A 20,102-nucleotide genomic window follows, 5' to 3' on the forward strand; every position below is an offset into this window, starting at 1 on the left:
GGTGCAGTTAGTCAAGGCGGGCGACTCTCTGCAGATTTCAGGGGTGAGGGAACCTAATTACACCTGCAATTGAGTGCTTTCGCAGGGACAAAAGATGCCTGTTCAGCTAATTGCAGGCACCAAAATTGCCCCCACAGAACGAATCCCTGGTAGAGGCTTTGAGAGCCAAGGCCATGAGTTGTAATAAAGAATGGATAACTCGAAATTATAGCAGTGGGGGGGGTGCTTGTTTTGGCCTAAAGGATTCAGCTTTCTGCAGCAGTCATTACACCTCTGGGTTGTTTTTTTCCACTGTGGAAGCCGTTCTGTGGCTGGGTTGGTTTGTTCATTAGCGCCTGCCTTCGCACAGAGAAATGTCACATTGAAGGGAAATTTGGGGTTAATCACCTCCTCTCACCTATCTGCTCGCTGAGGAAAATGATTCACCAGGCTTACCTGGAACAGACTGAACGCTGCACGTACACCTCCTTGAAGGTCTCAAGTCCAGCGTGTTTGCTTAATGAGTCCACAAAGCCACTGAGCTCCTAACGCGGGCCAGGCGTGGTTCTAGGGGACGTCGTGGTGCGCGAGCCCGGATCTCCTCGGGGAGGTTACATTCTGCTGAGATGTTAGACTGTGCCACTTCTCTTGCGATGGTTTCCTCTTCTCTGCAGATGCCTTCAGGCTTGTCTGTTTTTTCTTTATCCGAGCCAGCAGAGTTGTAGAGGCTTCGATAATTCCCATCTCTGGAGCCATTGAAGATCTGCTTGTATCGGCTGGTGTTACTGCTGACTTTCAACCAGGAAGTGTGGATTTCACATGTGCCTGGTTATCTTCAACTGTGTGCTGGCCATTATCTCTGGGGAGAAAATTTGCAGGCCTAATTCAAAGCCCAGGATGAAGGTGCTTTCCTTCATGAGGACTGGTATTTGTTTCTGGCTGGTGCCTAGAGACACTATCATTCGGGAACCTTCTTAATGCAGTTCAAGATTTGATGCTCCTAGAGCAGCACTAGAGGCTGCAACACGGCTGGGCTTCTGCACCGGGCTGCTGGCTCCCCCTTCACTCTCTCCCTGCCTGAGTGGGTAGTTCTCTGGGGTCCAAGCTTATTATAGGGGGGTCTCCTATTAGACCCCCAACTTGTACAGAGGCCTCACTCAGGCTTTGCTCTCTGTCCCCCTTGACCTCCACTGCCATAAAAATGGAAGTTCAATTTTGACGGGATCCATAGATGAAGCCTTTGGGGTCAGTGAGGCCGCTGTGCCAGATGAGCTCCCGGGGTTCCACTTTCCCTGCTCCTTTGGCCTGGTGGTTCCTTATAGTCTTGTCAGCTCTTGGTCCTCTGAAGAAACGTGGGGGATATTGGTTTTGGGTTTTTTATTTTTTAAGACTTTATGTATTTATTTTTAGAGAGAGGGGAAGGGAAGGAGAAAGGGAGAGAAACATCAATATGTGGTTGCCTCTCGCATGCCCCTGACTGGGGACCAGGCCCGCATCCCAGGCAGGTGCCTTGATTGGGAATCGAACCAGCGACCCTTGGGTGTCAGGCCGGCACTCAATCCACTGAGCCACACCAGCCAGGGTAGGAGGATATTTTTGTCCCATTTTTTGGGTTGCTTTTATAGGCCATCATAAGAAACAGGAAGTCCAGTGTACTTCTCCAAACAGGGCCGGGGGTGGTTAGGGGACAGAGCCTGAGAAGGATGTCCTTGGTTTGCATGGAGAGTGGCAAGGAGCTACTGTGTCCACTGTGTCCACTGGTCAGGCAGCCAAGTCCAGCATCCCGGAGAGAACAGCAGAGAAAGTCTGGAAATCCATTGACCCCACTGGAGCCACCATCAGCAAGAGGGCCGCTGAAGTGGGGGCCTGCTGAGATTCAGCCAACTTGGAATACCAGACCCTGCGGCTTCCCCAGGTTCTCCTTCTGTGCGGCCCAGCTTCGTGGCCTGGCCCCAAGTGCTCGCAATTGTAAGCCACTTGGTAGACACAGCAGGGTCAGCGGCATGGCACATCGAGTCCAGGTTCTGCCTCTGGCAGCAGAGGAGGCCTGAGATCCCGTTGCTGTAGCATCTTCGGTTAGTGGCGAGGTCCCCTCCAACAGCGAAGGGCCATCTGGAGTAGGAGAGAGCCACAGGGGGTCGCGTGGACGAGCAGTGCTGTGGGAACTTGCCTCGAATGGCACAGAACACTCTTACTCTACCAAGGGTGACATCCCTGCCTCCCTGCTTGTCATTCATGTGACCTCAGGCCTGACCTTTCACTTCTGGAGCTCAGTTTCCCCATCTCTAAAGGGAGCAGTGGTTCTCGCCACTTCTGAGGAAGAACTGAACAAGTGAGAAAGACGAGTCAGCGACAACTGAGTTGTGAAGCGTGGGGACATGTTATCAGATGCATGCCTTGCCCCTCCGCTGGAGGGTGCGAGGCCCAGAATGGGGTCAGGTTGTCTAGAGTTTGACTAGGGCATGGGCTGGCTTCCCCCATTTTTGACCTTTGGAGGGTGGGAAGGAGGGAGCTGTGTGTGTGATTGTGTGCGTGCGTTTTTCAAGTCAGGACTGGGATGCGGGGAGAGTGTGAACCCGCCACGCAATCCGCAGGCGAAGAGGAAAAACGAGCTGCACAGGGCAGCTTCCTCTTTGGAAACCTGTTCTGTTTCTTAAATGTCAGAGTGAGCAGATGGTGTGTCTGAGTTTTATTAATCATGGGCTTGTGGAGCTGGAAGGCCTGGGGGATCATTTAGTCCGAGCATCCTACCAGGGAGGAGGCTGAAGGGCCAGGGAAGGCCACGGCTGTGCTGCATCTCTGCTGTGGGGTGAAGCTGTGCTGGGACCCAGCGTCCTCTCCCAAACCCACGTGCCTCCCACTCTACTGAACTAAACAGGTGTACACTCTACCCCCACCCCCCGAACAGTCACTCTACCTCCAAATAAAAGCTGAAGCAGAGCTGATTCTAGGATAATCCACCCCCACAAACAACCAGAAATCCTATCTTTGGGACACATGGGTCAGGATTGTGATCACCAGTGGAGAATGTTCCAGCCGTGGTGTTCTGTTCAGCTCAGCACAAGCTGGTGCTTGCCAGGTGCTGTCACTGAGCTGATGGTTGTGAGGCTTTGGGGACCTGGTCACTCAGCACCTGGTTTGTTGGTGGCCCAACAGGACCCACCTCTTTATCACAGTTATCTGAGCCATACACCTCCTCCCAGCTCCAGCTCTTGACTGATGCTGTTTCCTCCCCCATGGCAGCTGTTGAAACGGACTGTTAACACAGGGCACCCGGAAGTTCACCTCATCACATGATGTTATGAAATTGAAACCACCGTTTTAGCCCAAGGGGGCAGAATGGCTCTTTTGTCCTGCCTGTGCCACATGCATCCTCGAGCTGTTCCAGTTAGCCATGAGATGGCTCCAACCAGGGCTTCAGCCTCAGTTCTATGAAGATGGTAAGGTGGGGCTAAATCATACTAGAGTGTGATTGACTGATACTCTTCCCAGAGTTAGGTTTTGTTCAGGTTGGAGAGAGACACTGAGAGGCCCAAAGCACCAGAGTTGCCCACCTAACGTGTTGGTCCCTCCCCTCTTTTTTCTGTATCAGCAGTACAACAACACTGTATTCTGTCCCTTCTGATCCTATTTCCTGAACAATAAGCTCTTCTCCACTTTGGAACCATTGGTTCTAAGCAGCACCAGAGAATCAGAGACCGCAAGACTAGAGCACCTTTATTTTTCCCCTCTAATTTTTAAAAAAAGATTTTCTTTATTTTTACAGAGAGGAGAAGGGAGGGAGAAAGAGAGAGAAACATGAACCAGTTGCCTCTGATACATGCCCTGACCAGGGACTGAACCCATAACTTAGGTGTCCAGACCAGGAATTGAACTGGCGATCTTTCACTTTGCGGAATGACACCCAGTCAACTCAGCCACACTGGTCAGGCCATCCCCTCTAATTTCTTATACGATAAAATTGGGGCCAAAAGAGGGCAGGTGTTTGCCCAAGGCTAGTGGTAGAACTAGGTCTAAAACTCAGTTGCTCAGTGTACTAGCTGGATCCTTTTATGCTACACCAGCGATTTTCAACCGGTGCGCCTTGGCAGGCACCTCGGATGTGCCGCAAGGATTTTTTAAAACATGCAATACACCACTGACCTCTTTTCCTTAGATTCTCCACTAAAAAAATGACAACAGTCAACATAACAGGAGCCTCCTGGTTTGAATTAAAGTTATACCTTTTTTTTTTTAAAGTCAGATTGGCAAAAAATGTATTTTTTGGTGTGCTATAGAATTTAATAGTTTATGGGTGCTGGGAGATGAAAAAGGTTGAAAATCGCTGCGCTGCCTCGGTGGCTCTTAATGGGGGCGATTTTGCCCCCCTTCCTCAGGGGGCGTTTGGACATGCTGGAGACATTTGCCTGGTTACAGCTGGCGGGTGGTACGGGCATCCAGTGGGTCAAGGCCAGGGATGCTGCTAAACATCCCACAGTGCACAGGGCAGCCTGAGCAGCAAAGAATTATTTGGCCCTAAAAGTCAGTTCTGCTGAGGGTGAGAAACCCTTGTCACATCCATGCTTTGAAAACGACCAGACAGGAGCCTTGTGTTCTGGGGAGAATATCTTGCGTCGGGGACACGTCAGGAACCACTTCAGTTCAGGCATGACCCACTGGAGGAGGAAAACAGGGCAGCTCTCAGGCCACGTGGGGCAGTGGAGAGAGAGCGGGCAGGAGAGATGCAGAAGGAAAGAGAGTGGCAGAGCTGACCCCGGGTTCCTTTGCAAGCGAAGGCAGAGAAGGATAAAAAGGGGCCCCGGGCTCCCCACTCTGGGGCTGTCACATGGAAACCCAGTGCCCGGGTGAGAGGAAAAGCAGGCACGAAGCCACCTTTTAAGAACCACAACTTGTCGGCCAGAGGGCTGCACAGACCTGAAGCAGTTAGGCCCAGGGGTAGACAGGGAGATCTGTGTGTCATCAGCAAATGGGTAATTATGTCCTCGCAGTCACTTCTTCCCCAGCAGACACCAGCAGCCGGCGGGAAGCCGTGCACAAAGGCCTTGTTCCCTTGAATAGGCCTTCGCCTGGTCCCTGTGTGCGGGCACAGGCAGGGGAGAAGAAAGCCTTGTCGGCTTGCCCCCGGGCAGCAGAGCAGGACAGTGGCCTGGAGCAAGATCTGAGCAGGCAGGCCACACACGGGCTGTCACTGTGTCCACAGAAGGTGCCGCCTCGCCTGTCCAGGATTGTGGAAGCCGCATCGACGCCTGCCTTTTCCCTCCCCTGGGAGACCTTCTCAGTGCTTTTCGACAGCTGTGTGCCAGGCCTGTGTTGGCTCTGCACAAAGCAGAACCTTGACAGCCAGAGCTGTCTGAGATTATGAAAAGACCGCCTCCAGCAGTGGCCGCCTGCCTCCCAGGAGGCGTGCGAGGACAGGCAGAGGGGCCCTTGCCAGCCGTGAGCTGTGTGGCCCCGGCAGTCCCAGACGCAATCTCGGTCTGATGTCTCTGGCATCCGTGCAGCCCCCGGGAAGGAAACTCTTTGACCGTATCACTGCTTCTGTCTTGTGAAGCCTTTATTCTGAAGCGCTCCCAAATCCTGAGCTTGCCGGCAGCCCGCTGCAGCGGCAGACCAAACCCACACGGAAGGTCGGTTCTATGCGTAGACTGCAACGTGCCGAGTTCTTGCCCTGCCTGGGTTTTTGTTTGTTTTGTTTTGCTTTTAATTAGAAAGGGTTTCTGGGCTAAAGCCTCTTCGCTAGCTCCTACAGGAGGGAGATGAGGGGGCCAACATAGAAAGCAGTTTAAAATACAGGGTCTCCGTTTAAATCTACACTTTTCCTCTTAGTCTGTGACCTTGGGCAAGTCATTTTACTTCTGGACCTCACTTTGCTCATCTGGAAAGTGGGGATAACAACAGACTTATTTTTGTTGTAAGGATGAGATAAGATAATGTACTTAGAGCGTCCAGCACCGTGCTTGGCATTAAGTAAACATCTTAAGAAGGGTCCTTTTGGTAGGTGTGTGAAACTAACATTGGCTGCTGTAACACAGAGGGTCATCATAGTGGAAGTTACACTTTATACACACTCACAATATACACACTCACAGTAGAAATAACACAGTAGATCTTTCTCAATCATGTGCCCACATAATACATAGTTGGTGCAGGGCTGGGGTAAGGGCCTCTACTCTCAACATTAGGGGGGTTGATGGAGATTCTGCGGCTTCTGTACATGGACTCATGGTCATCCTGGGAGCTGATCTCAGGTGGGCAGACCTGGAAGGAAAAACTGGAGGTTCATGCAGGAGGTCTTCCTGGGCCAGGCCCGGGCGTGGCCTGTTGCCGCCACCATAGTCTCTCTGCCAGAACATGGCCCCACACATTTTCCTGGGAGGCTGAGAAATGTACTAAGGGTATGAGCCCACGAGGGAAGGAGAACAGATTTGGTGAAAAGCTGACCACCAGGGCTTCGCGTTGTTTATTATTTTTGCCCTGCACTGGTGGGGCCGGACGCAGAAGAGCAGCAGAACCCTTTGTTCATAGGTTGATCCAGCAACGCTGGCCATTCCCTTGAGCAGATGGTCACATCTGATGACCTGCTGCAGCCCAGGCTGCTGCCCAAACCCCAGCCAGCAAATGCGGGTCACAGGGTGTTGGGAGGGCGGACAGGTCACCAGAAAGCCCTCCCATCCCAGTAGGGTGTTGATTTCAGCTTCGTGAAGGATGGGTGGCTTGAACCCATGGCTGTCCAGGGACCCTGGATATTTCATCTTCATCTGAGCCGTTGCTATAGAGCTTGACCCAGCTGGCTTGAGGCCCATGGCGTGCAGCCTTGGATAACACACAGGGCCTCCCTGGGTTGGCAGGACAGAGGGCATTGCATTTTTACAGAAGTGACAGGATGTATTAGTTTCCTGTGGCTGCTGTAGCAAATTGCCGCGAACTGGGTGGCTTTAAACAGAAATATGTTCTTTCCCAGTTCTGGAGGCCAGAAATATGAAATAAAGTGTCGTAGGGCCACCACGCTCCCTCTCAAGGCTCTAGGAGATACCCTCCCTGCGCCTTCCAGCTCCTGGTGGCTGCAGGCATTCCTCGGCTTGTGGCTGCCTCACTCCGACCTCTGTCTCTCTTTCTACATGGCCTTTCCCCTTGTTTGTCTTCTCTTTTTATAAAGCTACTTGTCGACAGATTTAGGGCCCATCCTGATGATCCAGGATGATCTCACCTTGTGGTCTTTAACTTAATTGTATCTGCCCAGACAGCTTTTCCAAGTAAGGTCACCTTCACAGGTTGCAGGTGGACATGTTTTAGCAGGCCACCATTCAACCCCCTATACAAGGGCAGCTGGAGGAGGGCCCAGGAGGCCTGCGACGGGACAGGACACCCTGGTGGGGTGGACCCTGGAGCCACTGGATAATAGGAAGGCAAAAGTAAACACACCATGCAAAGATGGGAACAAAACCGGGGTAGGCAGACGTCACTGTGAGGTGTGACCGGACAGAGGTTCCCCTTTCCTTTTCTGACCTCAGACTTGCTTATCTTGAGACTTCAAACATTCCACACTGTCCAGTCACCTAAGGACTGGAGCCAGATGGGGTGGGGAGAGGAGAGGGTGGGGTGTGTCCCCTCCCAATCTGCTCCCAGATCAGTGATTCACTTCTTCTGTTGTTTTTTTAAAATTTTTTATTTATTGGTTTGAGAGAAGGGGAGAGAGACATTGATTTGTTGTCCCACTTTGTCATGTACTCATTGGCTGATTCTTACATGTGCCCGGACCTGGGCTTGAGCCAACAACCTTGGCATAGCAGGGGACAGGGCTCCAACCAACTGAGCTACCCCAGCGGGGGGCCAGTGATTCACTTCTTGAGGCCTCAGCGTCTTCATGTACATAATGGGGGATGATCATTGTAGTTCTGCCTCGTGGGGTGGGGGCTTGTCGCAGACCAGAAAAAGCACGCAGGCTGGAACAGTGCTGGACTGAGGCTGGTCCATGGTGGCTGCTACTGCTGCTATTACCGCTATTATCCAAAACACAGGGGTAATTGCAGCTCTATTTATGGAGTCCCTACTCTGTTGTGCCAGGCAGCGGAGGGGTTACACACCCGCAACTTTCTAGAACGCAGGGGTGATTGCATCCTGTTTTCCAGGTGAGGAAACTAATGCTTGAAACAGGGACATCACTGCCAGAGGGCGCACTGTGGATAAGGGCCCAGCTGGAATTTGAACTCTGGTCTGTTTGACTCCAAGCTGATGTTTGTGAACAGGGACTCTGGAACCAGCTCAGGTTCACACTCCATCTCTACCACCTACTGGCTGTGTGTCCTTGAGTGAGGCACTCAACGTCTCTGTGCTCCATCTAGAAGATGGAATTCCTGATTGTGACCTTGAACAGGGCTGTTGTGAAGATCCAATGAGTTGTCCGTGAAAAATGCTTAGAACAGCAACTGGCACAGACTGAGCACTCAGGAAGCGTCAGCTGGCCTGATCATCCTAAAGAGGGAAATGGAAGGGCTGACCCGAAGGGGCAGTTCAGGTTAGCCTCATGGCCTCTTAGCCTCCCCTCTCCTCCTTTTCCTGGAATCCTTGGGGAGCAGCCATCTCTCCGGAAGGCGAGGTCTCGGCCTGGCCTGGACGGCCACCAGACTGCCAGCGGGCACAGAGAGGCTGGAGCTGGGTGCCCCGCCGCTGCGCACCCCAGACCAGCCTGCAGCCTCAATGTTCTCAGCATGTGCTAGGAGGCTATTTTTGTGTTCAGTTGATGCTCTTGGCCCAATAGGCTGTCTCTGTGCTGTGGCAACTGCAGCCCCACTCGAGGGAGTCTGGTGCCCCTCCATTTGGAAGGAGCAGTTGGGGAGGGATGATTGGAAGGAGCGGCGCCCCTGCTTCTTCAGGTGTGGGGTCTGGTGGGCTCCATGCTTCTGGGAATAGCCAGTTCCCAGTCTGTTTTCCCATTGAGAGATGGGGTGGATTTTCTTTTCTTTCCACTGCCCAGATCATGGCCCGAGTGTCCCTCTGACCCAGAGCTGATGTGCCATGTGGGCAGGGAAGGCCCTCTCGGGGAGTTTGAGGGAAGAATTTGCTCGGCGATGTCCCCCCCACTTAAGAAGGACACCGTGGTGGGCTCAGCCCGCCTTTTTCTAATGTCCAGCTCTTCGCCAGAGGTGAGCTGAGAGAAGGTATTTTGCGACCAGGTTCTATCTAAGAGAAGCGGGTGGAGAGAAACACCCTGTCCTTGCCCAGAATCCCACTGGAGCGAAAGCCCCAGAAGAGCGCTGCCCTTCTCACCTGGCCATTGGCAGCTGATCCGGGTGTGGCCCAGCCTGGCTGTCCCTCCTACCCCCGAGCCAGGCCATAGGCACCCTCAGAGCAGAAGTGGCACCCCTGGGAATGAATGGCTGTAGTGATGGGTTCCAAAAACTACAGCCAAGCCACAAGGGCTAGCGGGAAAGGGAAAATCCCTCCAGCTCCCCGTTCAGCCACATTATGGCAAACAACCTAGCCATTCACTGGAGAGTCAGCCGTTAAGCAGGCTGCTTGGCATGGCGGGGGTGGCTTTATATTTTTCAGCTGTTTTGGCATTGGGTCCGGAGCTGTGGTGTAGCCACCCTCCCATAGTGGATCTCATATTTTCCTCCTTTACAAACATCCCTGTCACCAGGAAATATCACTAACCTACTTTGAGTCTCCCAGACCCCGGGGCCAAAGGAGGCTTAGGTATCACTAGAATCTTACAGCTCACCTCCTACCCAAGGGCGTGGCTAATAGCAATTAGGGCTTGGCTTGAGCACTTTGAGATAATTTGATGCAGGCATTCAAATACTTATGGGGGAGATGTTTGCCTTTGACAGGGAAGCAAAGATAAGCCAGTGCTGGCCCAAAGGGTGGGGTGCCCTCTTCTACTTTCGCTCCTGTTATTTCTCACCCACCACCTAGCCAGTCGGGCCTGGGAGCACTGGGAGGCTCTGGCTGCCTCTCCTCCCACAATCTTAATCCTGGAGGGCCCAGGCCTGGCTGTCTCCAGGAGGTCTTGGCAACAGAAGTCAAATCAATTGGAACTGAAGACTAGAGACCCCCTTTACCATATTTCCCAGTCCTCCCCCACCCCTCAGCTGGGTGCATTCCCCACAGGTGGCTCCCAGAAGGCCGCTCCTTTTGGCACCATCTTCCCCATTTTAGCAGGGGAGGGGGGTACCCAGCAGATTGGGGAGCACCCTCCCTCTGTACCCTGCCCGTGATTGGCCCATAATTACAGGCTTATTGCCTGTACAGCTATTGTGTAATGACATGTTTGCAAATTAATTTTTATGGCTCCTGCCATTAGCATATACAGTAGAGGAAGGTTTAGTATTAATTACTACTGTTGTTCGTGTAATCCCGGAGAATTAAAAACCAATAAAAGAATGACAACAGAAACTGATAGTTTAGGATCCTTAAAAAATAGGTGTTTTGTTTTGTTTTGTTTTCTAAGTAGGAGCAGAGGTTTCCAAGCTTATGAGGGACTAGGGCGGTGGGCCGTACGTAGCTCACCCTGGCCATCAGCTGCGCGCCCCGGTGGCCCCCACTCCCAGAGGGGCATAGATTATCAAATTTTCGGATGATAAATGGGTGATAAATATGTGGGAGGAGAAAGCGAGGTTGAAGTAGAGGCCGGCAGGGGTGGGGGTGGGTGGGCAGGTGCCGGACCTCGACCATCCGCGCGGGCCGCAGTCTGTCTCGCAAGGCCGCCGCCCGCGATCGGCGCAGTGGGAGGTGCGGGGAGTGCTGAGCGCGCCGCCACGCAGCCCCGGAAACAAAGGGCCGCCGCCGCCGAGGGCCGGGCGCGACCTCCGGGGTCAGAGTGGGGCGGAGCGGCCAGATGCTGGCGGCGGGCGCGGGCGGCCAGGAGCAGCCCCTGCGTCCTCAAGGGTACCCGCTCGCACTCCCCCGCCCGCGGAGAGAAGACGCCGGCTGGGGCGCGGCAGGGGCAGGGTGGGGATTAAAAGATGCTTCTCGCACCCCCGGGCGACCCAGCCGTTGGTGGCGGCGGGGAGGAGCGCCAGCCCCTCCCTTGGCTCCCAGTGCTCCGCCCAGCCTATTAAAGATTTTTCAGGCTGCGGGGGAGAGTGGCATGGAGGGGTCAGAAGGCACTCCGGATTCCCCCGTCTACAGTTTACTCTCCGGAACTCTAGAGTATCATATTCCGGGAGTTCAGTTGCCATCTGAAGCCGTCGCATTTAGCAGGGACCCTAGCCTGCTGCTTGGGGACCCCTGATTTACGCAGTGGCTGGGAAGCGTTGGCAGGAACCCAAGCCTGGCGTGACCGCGGTGCCCCGCCGTGCGTACCTGCTGGCTCAGGTCTGTTCCTTAACCATGATGATTGTATCTGGAGTCAAAAGGTGACCCCTTAGTGTCACTAAGTCGCGATTCCTCTGGTTGTGCCACACAGGAGCCCTTCAGAAGGTAAAAGGGCTTGAAAATAAATTGTTATATCAAGAGGCAGCTTTGCAGTGAGGGTTTTAAGTGTGCGTGCATGTGTGTGTGTGTGTGTGTGCGCGCGCGCGCGTGCGCGCCGGGCGTGGGTAAATGGATCCTGTCTCTTTAAAATCGCTGGGCTGGACAATGAGCGCACAGGATGTGGTTTGGCGTTTGGCGGCAGGGTTTTTTCCCCTTCGATTTGGGGAATTATCACATGGGGCCTTCTTGAACTGGTGTGAAAGAGAGGCGGCGTGGGGAGGAGAGATACAGACTCCACACTCACTCACACACTCTGTGCAGTTGATCGTTTTCTTAAACCAAATTAGCCAGGGCTCTCGTTACTATGGTGCAGCCGAGGCTTGCAGAATCCCAGTAATAGCATTTATTAGGTCTATTTGCCTGGAAGCATGCCTTCCCGGATCTGATAATGCACCAGTGCAGGGAGAGTGTGGAAGACGGTATCAAGCATTTGATTACACTTGCAACAGGGATTTTTAAGGGGTGGGGTATGGAGTGAGGGATGAGAGGAAAAGGTGAGAAACCACTGGCCTTAGGAGCTCACCCCCCTGGTCCACCGGTGTGTGCGTTTCCGCCGCCCCGTGTGGATTTTACAAAAGGCGTAACAGAGCCCCCCGCAAGGTTTGGGGATCCTTTTCCCAGGCCCCGGCGGCGAGCGAACTCCCCGCTCCCGCAGCTGTCAGGCGTGGGTGGGGAGGGAGGGAGGACGGGCGGGCGGGCGGGCAGCCAGAGCGCGGAATTGGGCAGCCGGAGGGGGAACCGGTGGCGCCCGCAGCCGCCCACTGTTTACAAGCGGCCCACCCTTTAGGGCAGAGGGGAGCACCCCGCTGCCAGCAGCAGCACCCTCCCCGGGCTTGAAGAGGGGAGGCCTGCTCTCCGCGTCCGGATCCCGGTCTGCTGCGCGGCTGGGCGGCCGCGCAGGGGGAAGCTTGCAAGTGAAACTATTATTATCGCCCTGCGAAGCATGGAGCTCTTGGAAGATGCCGCGTAGAGACGGAAGGAGCCGCCGCCGCCTGCAACCGCCCGCCGCTGCGCCCCTACCCTTTCGCTTTCATTAGGGGAGACAAATCTGCTGTCAGGCAGCCAGCTTTCCAATTTACCGATAATGATTCTTGCATGAAAATTGATCGAGGGGCTCTCCACCGCCGTGCGCTCTTGCTTCCCCACTCTCCTGCTCTTTCTGCCTGGGCGCCCGGGCCCCCCGCGAGTTTTCTCCTTCCTCTACCCCTGCCTTCTGAGTCAGTGGTGGGACGCAGGGCCAAGGAGATAACCAAAAAAGGCGGGGCGGGGGGGGGGTGCGAGGGGGAGGGGAGTCGGCTCCTCGGCCTGCTTGCTTTCTCTTGCCCGAGACTTGTTTGCAATAGCTGCCTCTTTTATTTACGAGAAGAAATCTCCCCCTCGGTACTTCTAGTCTGTTTGGGTATTAATTTTCTCCTCTCCCCTCTCCCGCTTGCCCCCTCCTCCTCTTCCCCCACCCCGCCCCTCCTCACCCAGTAGCTAAGGGGAAACGAAAACAAAGCCGATTTCTCCTTGGCAACAAGAGATACCCCCTTCTGCCCACCCCCCCCCCCTTCCTTTTTCCTTCTGGTTCTGAACGTGAAACCCTGTTGGAAACAGGTCCCTTGACCCTCGCCCTTGACATTCAAATGGCTGAATGGAAGAGAGATTGCTACTCGCAGTCTTGGGGGCTGCTTTTTTTTATCTCTCATTTTTCTTTCAAATGAGTAATCCCTGAAGATCTTTACCCCCCAATTTCATCACCCTCACTCCCCCCTTTATTTTTCTCGCGCTCCTCTCCGTTCTCCCGCCTGCTTCCCTCCGCCGTGCGCCCCCCTCCTTTTTTTATTTGCATCTCAAGTCCAAAAGGCAGAAAATACACACGCGGCGAAGACACCGGGCAGCCGTGGAGGCTCCGGCCCGTCCTTGGTCGTCAATTACCTCATTGTGGATTTGCCAGGGCCAAGGTGGCCGAAATTGCGGGGCGCTGGCCGATAGAGAGCCTTCTGATCATCTTAGGGAGGGAAAAAGAAAGAAAGAAACTGATTTTTTTTCATCGCTCTCGGGATCGCTCTTTTGCTTTTATTTTATTGTTTTGGACATTTTTGAGCGCCGTGGCTTGGACGGCGCTTTTTGTCTCATTGCTGGGTTTTAAGATTTTTTTTTTCCCTTCTTCATCCCTTTCTGACCACTATGGAATTCTAATTTGAATCATGTTTGGATTGAAGCCGCCTCTGTATTACTTACCAGGTAAGCGAGCTGAGCGCCTCCCCGGGTCCCGCGCGGCGCCGGCGGGTCCCGGATCGCCACCCCACCCGATTCCCCTAAGCCTGGATTAGCGCGGTGGGTCTGCCGAGCCCCTCGCGGGCGGGCGCGCGCGGCCCCGGCTGCTCCAGCAGCGGTCCAGCCGGCGGTGTGTGTGCTACGTGCGGGCGGGGTGGGGGGGAGCGCCCACCCGCCCGCCACCCCCACCGCGCCGCCGCCGTCGCCGCCGGGGGTTGCGCGTCTTGCTCCTTTTGTCTGCCGGGAGCCGGCTCCGCGGTGGCTGCGGCGGCGCAGCGAGTGGCGGAGGCACTCAAGCCTTGCGAGGTGAATTAAGCACCGGGTGTGAAGTTACTTTCCTCAGGCTGACGCGATCGGGTGGCGTGCGCCCTCCCCCAGTCCTCAGTTCTGGGTCTTATTTTCCTCTCCCTCCACCCAGCCCCGTGCGCCGGTCTCTGCGGGAGCTTAGCGAACCCGCCCCCACGCCCCTCTTCCTGCCCGGGATTCCCTGGAAGGTTCTGTGCCTGCTGAGGTCGGAGGAGGAGGCCAGGGGAAGCTCAGGAGGGTGGTTGGCGTGGCTTCCTGTTTTCCTAACCTTCTTGTGCGCTGACAGAAGCCTGCCCAGTAACTTTCTGTTTCAGGGCAAGTCGTGCTTGCAGCCCAAAGGGAGCAGAGGGGGTGACAGCAGGGAGGTGGGGTGGGGGGAAACCGCTCTTGAATTCACCTTATTTGGACTTGGAGACCTTAAAAATAATTACATGTAGGTTAAAGGGAAGCTGTCGAACCAGGGGTTTCTGGCGAGGGAGATGGGAGCCTTGATGATCCCTGGAGCTCTATCCCACGCAGCGCTGTCGCGCCCCCACCCCCCACAGGCCTCCGGGGTCGGGAGTAACTCACTAGGCCTGCCCCCGCGGGGCTACGTGACCTGCAGGTCTGGAAGGCAGGTCTGCAGGCGACCCTGTTCTAGGAATGAGCTGTGTTTTTATTTTTCCCTTCCTTCCTTTGAGAGTTTCATCTTCCCTGAGCGTTGACACAGTTCCTTTGAAAGTTAGGGCACCCGTGGATCTGGAGGTGGGGAGATGTTAGGGTGCTTGAGGGAGAAGAGGGCAAGTGTCTGCGCTTCTCATGCTGGGCTGTTAAAATTCTGCAGAAGGGGCTTCCTTAGAGGTTTCTGAACTGTTTTGCTGGGGAAGGTGCATGTGGCCAGGTGTTGGGTTTTGGTTTTTTCCCTTTGTGTTCAGAAGCCCCTGTGACTTGGGCTGAGGCTCCCACAGGCCCTGGAGTCCCTGGGAGGAGCGTGGGGGGAAGGAATGGGCCTGGGCAGGACCCAGCTCTGCTGAATCTGGCCCTGGCTGCCCTGAACTAGGGCAAACGTTTTCCTCAAGTTAAGAGAGCAAGAGGAGAGTGGGGGGTGGGGGTGGGGGGAATAGGAAGGGCTTCTCTCTGTTCCGTGTGAAATCCGTGCATTTACTCTTTCTGAGTTTCTTTGTGGTTGTTTGAGGTCCCCCATTCTTCCCCAGGAACGGACAAGGTCTGTATTTCGTGCTTAGTGTGTACACCCCTTTTACAGCAAGGGTATGTACAGGAAGAAAGGGTCTCCACTCTCTTCAACTCTTTTGCCTTCACTGCCTGACATGCAAATCCACAGGCGCTTCCCCTCTCTCCGCACAGCCCTTAACTGATCCAATCCAGATTAGAACCGGAATCCCTAATTGACAGGAGGGTTGTGTTCTAACACTGGGCCCAGTCTGCCCTGGCGCAGAGCCCAGTGCGTGGGAGCTGGTGCCCGGTGACCTGCACCAGGGCCCTTTGAACCCAAGCTGTGGCTGACCATCCCTGCCCTGGCCTGCCTCCCCGCAGTGCGAGCCTACCCCCAGGAGCGTGCTGTTCGAAAGCAGGGACAGTGCTTTCCTCTTTGTATCTGCAGCGCTCCCCCACCCTCCCATGCACTTGCCTTGCCTTGCCTTGTAGACATTCAGTACAGGTTTGTGGCGAGAATGAATCTTCTTAAGTACAGGGCATCTTAAAAGCACAGGTGCTTGTAATCTACACCCCACTTCACCTGCCATTGGGTGACTGCTGGCGCATATTTATTCACCAGGTGACCGATTTTCTATTTACACTGGAGCCCTGGTAAGAAAAGGAGGAAGTGTCAGGCTAGGAAATTCAAAGCAATTAAGGGAAATCAGTCCTGGCTGGTGTCAACCCTCAGTGGCAGGACTGGACCCCAGGGAGGTCAGGAGAGGTCAGGAGTGTGGGAGGTCCGGCCCTAAGTCAGTCTCTGCTTATGGAGGACGGTGTGTCTTCCACTAGTGTTGTTTTTTGTTTTTTTTAAGATGCTCCTACTAGGATGTACTTCACAGTTTTGATGTCATAGTGTAGAACAGCAATTTTCAAACTTTTTCACCTCATGGCACACATTAAACTAATTACTAAAATTCTGTGGCACACCAAAAAATATATTTTTTGCAGATCTGACCAAAAATGTAGGCATAATTTTGGTTCATTCACACCAGGCAGCTGTTGTGTTGGCTGTCATCATCTTTTTTATTTGCCAGCGAGGGAAAAGAAGTCAGTGCCCCTGACGAAATCGTCAGGTATGGCATGTTGTTCAGATTCTTCCGGCACACAGGTTGAACATCGCTGGTATAGAAGCTTAACTGGGAATAACCACAGTCAGGTACTGTTCCTTCCATGGCTTCATTCAGTCAATTCCTCTCAGAGCAGTAGCCATAACTGTAAAAGGAGTGACCTGCTTCCCTCGACTGCTGTGGGTGGCCCCTTGCAAGGGCTTCGCGGAAACCTCTCTGGTAGATCACGCCCCCCCTCTGACCCACAAGCTGGTGCCTGCCCATTTCACAAAGGAGGAGACTGAGGCTCAGAGGAGCCCAGCACTTCACCCGGCTTGGAAGTGGCGAGCTAGGACCGGAAATTGGCTGCGGCCCCCCCCCGTGCTGGCCAGCCCGGGTGCGGTGGCCCTGTGGCCTTAGAGCAGAGGCTGAGCCCTGCCTGTGGAGGCCTGATGCCAGGTGCCCTCCAGCCTCTGGGACCTGGTCTGGTCCCTGAAGCCAGATCCCGTCCCAGTGTCCCCAACCGCAGAGAGTGAGCACCTGCCTGTCCAGCTGTTACCCCACTGGTGCGTCACAGGCTGGCACCAGGCACTGCTCTTCGTGTTTGATGGGTGACAGGACTAAGGCTGGGCAGTAGAGGTTTGAAGTTCAGCTCTGCCTTTTCTAAAACACATGACATTGGGTGACTTGAACTGAGTCTCAATCTTCCTTGTGTGTGGTAGGATCCATAATTGTATTGACTTCTGTATCAGTGTAAGGCAGGGGTTGGCGATCCCCAGCCTGCTGCCTGTTTTTGTAAATAAAGTTTTATTGGCACACAGCCACGCCCATTCTTTTCTGCATTGTCTGTGGCCAGCTTCCTGCTGCAACAGCAGGCCTGCCAAGCCTAAAATATTTATTGCCTGGCCCTTGACAGGGAAAGTTTGCCGACCTCTGGTTAGATTAAACGAGGGAATCCTTGCAAGGCACTGAGGACAGTGACTAAGATGAAGTTAATGCTTAGCAAGTGATAGCTGCAATAATTAATATCATTAAGGCAGAATTATTTGCAGAAAGCTACAGGGCTGCTTTGTGGTTGCGCCCGCACTTGAATGCAGGTCCTTGGACTGGCCCCTGGGCCCCGGGACACAGTGTCTGGCCTCTGTGTGTTCATTCACTGGTGGCGGGCAGAAGGAGTGGGTGTCCAGCAGAGAAATCCTTCCTATGTCAGGAGGAGGAGGTGCTGGCAGTTGTGAAGGGAGCTGGGACCAGTGGGTGGGTTGAGTCTCCAATCTCCCCAAACTTTCCTTCTGGGTGCACATGCCCAGTTACCCCTTTTCCTGAGCTCCACCAGACTCAGCTCCAGGCAGGCAGGGACTGTGTTTCCTTCATTCTTGGCTTGGCACCAGACCATAATAAACAATATTAAAAATAAAAATAACGAGGAGGAAGAAGCGACGACTTCTCGTATGGTGCCCATTCCATACCAGACATGCCCTTAATGTAATCTCACTCGCGAGCTAAAGAAGCTGAGGTGCAGAGGCCGAGGTCACGCAGGCCGTGAACAGCGCAGCCGGGCTTTGACCCCAGGCAGCTTGGCTCCAAGAGTCCCTGCTTAATAAATATTTGTTGAACGAGTGAGGGAGGGAATTGGCCATTGGTGTTGGCGGTGGCGCCCTGCCGGCCCCCTTATCTTGTTCCTGGAGTTCGGGAGGGAGGACTCCTCAGCTGTCATCTGACCCCACCCCGGTCCCATGCTGAACTCTGCATGACCCCAGTTTCCCCCAGGGATTGCCTGTCTGCTGCCAGAATCTTCAATCAGTGAGGAAACTGAGGCCCAGAGTCGGTGGGGGCTTGGCCCAAAGCCACACAGGCTGCTTGTGGCTGCTCTTGGAGAAACTGGGCCTCCCAAGGGCATTTTCCCTTTTACCCCGCTCTCGCCTGGGGTCAGCTTGGCCTGGGCCTACTCTCCGCAGCCTTTAATTTGCTTTCAGGAGCACGGGTCCTCCCCTCCCGGGAGCGGGGCAAGGGGGATACACCCCAGAGAAGTAGATCTCGGCCCAGGCAGCACGGAGGGAGCTGTCTAGATTTTCTTTTCACCCCCTATGCTGCTTCCAGAGAGTCCTAACGTGAGGCTGGTGTGGGTCTCCGGTGAGGCCCACGCGGGTTGAGGGAGGCACCTGAAGGTGAGGACAGGCCGGAACTACTGACCTCCAGCTGCTGGCTCTCAAAGTCCCCTGGTGTCACCTCAGCAGCTGAAGCTAAGGAGGGGGTGTCGGCAGTTGCCAGCTGTGACCGATGCCCAGCCCTGGCTTGCCCTGGGAAGCTGCTGGGTCATAAGAAACCCGGGGCTTTGGGCAGGCTCCAGAACTACCCCAGGCCTGCCCTGGGAGCAGGTTGGGCCTAGTGGGACCTGAGTCAGATGAAAGGACAGCATTGCTATTTCAGTTGTGATTGAGAAAGCTGCTTATTTACAGCTCAGAAACTCAGCGGGGACGAGCATTTCAGCTCCCATCTAGCACTTTCCAGGCAGTCACTAATTAATCTTCCGATACCCCTGAGAAATGGGGAGGGGCCGCCACATTTCCATCTGTCGGCTGGGAAAGCCAGGGGCCCTTTTGTCCCAGCCTCGGGCCCAGCCCTTCTCTGCCGGGCTTGGTCTGGTTCCCACCCCCCCCCCCACCCCCTTCCCTCTCAATTTGGTTCTCATTAAGATTTTTTCTTGCTTAAATGTGTTGTTCTTACTTCATGGGTGGGAATCTGATATCACCCCATTGGAAACTCTCCTGCTCCTTATCTTCTTGACTCTTGGAGTCGGGAGAAGTTTCTTTTAAGCCCTCGGAACAGCCATTATGATACCTGGATTCCTGCCCTAGAATGAGGCAAGGAGGATGGTCCTCTTCCTTCTGTGCAGGAGGAAGTGGGGGGTTGGAGGGGCAGCCGGCCAGGGCCACCCAGCTCCCAGAGACAGAGCCTGTGATAGATGTGTCTGGACTTGGGCTTCTGTTCCAAGGCCAGTGCTCCATGTCACTTGTCCGTCTTCCCCCAGATGTGGGCATGTGTGAATGGAGCAGCCCCGCTGTGCTTCCTTCTCTCCACTGTCAAGTGCAGAAGGGCCCCCCCAGTCCAGCCTCCCCTGGCATTCTGCAGCTATGAAGGCAGAGGCCTTGTGGACCTGTTGACTCCTCATTCTCCTTCAATTTTTGGTGAGATTATGTTGGTAGACACAGCATCTTCATTTCTTAGGGTACATCCTATTATACTGTACTTTGCAGGTAAAAAAAATCAGGCTCTTCTGTCCCTTAAAGTAGCCTTTTCCAAAGGGCAATGGACTTCCCTCTTAGGGGTCCTCAGCAACGCAGTTTCACATCCATATATGGAACTGTCTCTTCATGGTGGTCTAGCTACACAGTCAGAAATTTTGAAGGCTTTGTTGGGGGGGGGGTGTTGCGCAGAGGGAGTACATTAGAAGGGAAGAGGGAATTTGGGGGTAAGGGAATAAAAATAGATGCAGTGCGCTTTTTTTTTTAAGAGCTCCATATAGATTTAAAGTCCTTTTGTTAATTTAGGAACATAAAACTGTGTGATGTATAGCTTGGTTTGCTCGTAAAATTACTAAGTGTGGCATATTTAGAGCTGTGAAAGCGTGGGGTAAAAAGGAAAAAAAAATCAGTGAGAATTTTTTTTTATAAGTCTTTAGGGGAAAATGCATTTTTCCGGCTCTTTCCCAGTAATGCCAGGCCCTCCACAGCTCTGGCTGGAGTTGGTAGTTGCCCTGAGCCTGGATTTTACCTGTGCCGGAAGTGGAGCGGGCGTTGGCAATAGGGGCTGGCCCGGTTTGCATTAAGCTGGGCCCAGTTC

The 20,102-nt window shown here is 54.1% G+C and overlaps 1 protein-coding gene across 4 annotated transcripts in view; it reads left to right on the forward strand.

The window, feature by feature from the left end:
• Nucleotides 1–20,102, forward strand: part of GSE1 (Gse1 coiled-coil protein) — a 415,649-nt gene that overhangs the window by 292,031 nt on the left and 103,516 nt on the right. For 2 of the 4 annotated variants that reach the window (XM_054588922.1, XM_054588924.1), the window contains exon 1: nucleotides 13,027–13,680. The exons of the other annotated variants lie outside the window; for them this stretch is intronic. In XM_054588922.1, the coding sequence (XP_054444897.1) occupies nucleotides 13,644–13,680 (37 nt within the window). In that variant the 5' untranslated portion in view covers nucleotides 13,027–13,643. Of the gene's footprint in view, nucleotides 1–13,026; nucleotides 13,681–20,102 lie in introns of those variants that run through there. 4 annotated transcript variants of the gene reach the window in all.

This window comes from Pteronotus mesoamericanus, unplaced genomic scaffold, assembly GCF_021234165.1.
Source record: "Pteronotus mesoamericanus isolate MK-2021 breed Mesoamerican mustached bat unplaced genomic scaffold, CSHL_Meso_final scaffold_165, whole genome shotgun sequence".
Taxonomy (NCBI): domain Eukaryota; kingdom Metazoa; phylum Chordata; class Mammalia; order Chiroptera; family Mormoopidae; genus Pteronotus; species Pteronotus mesoamericanus.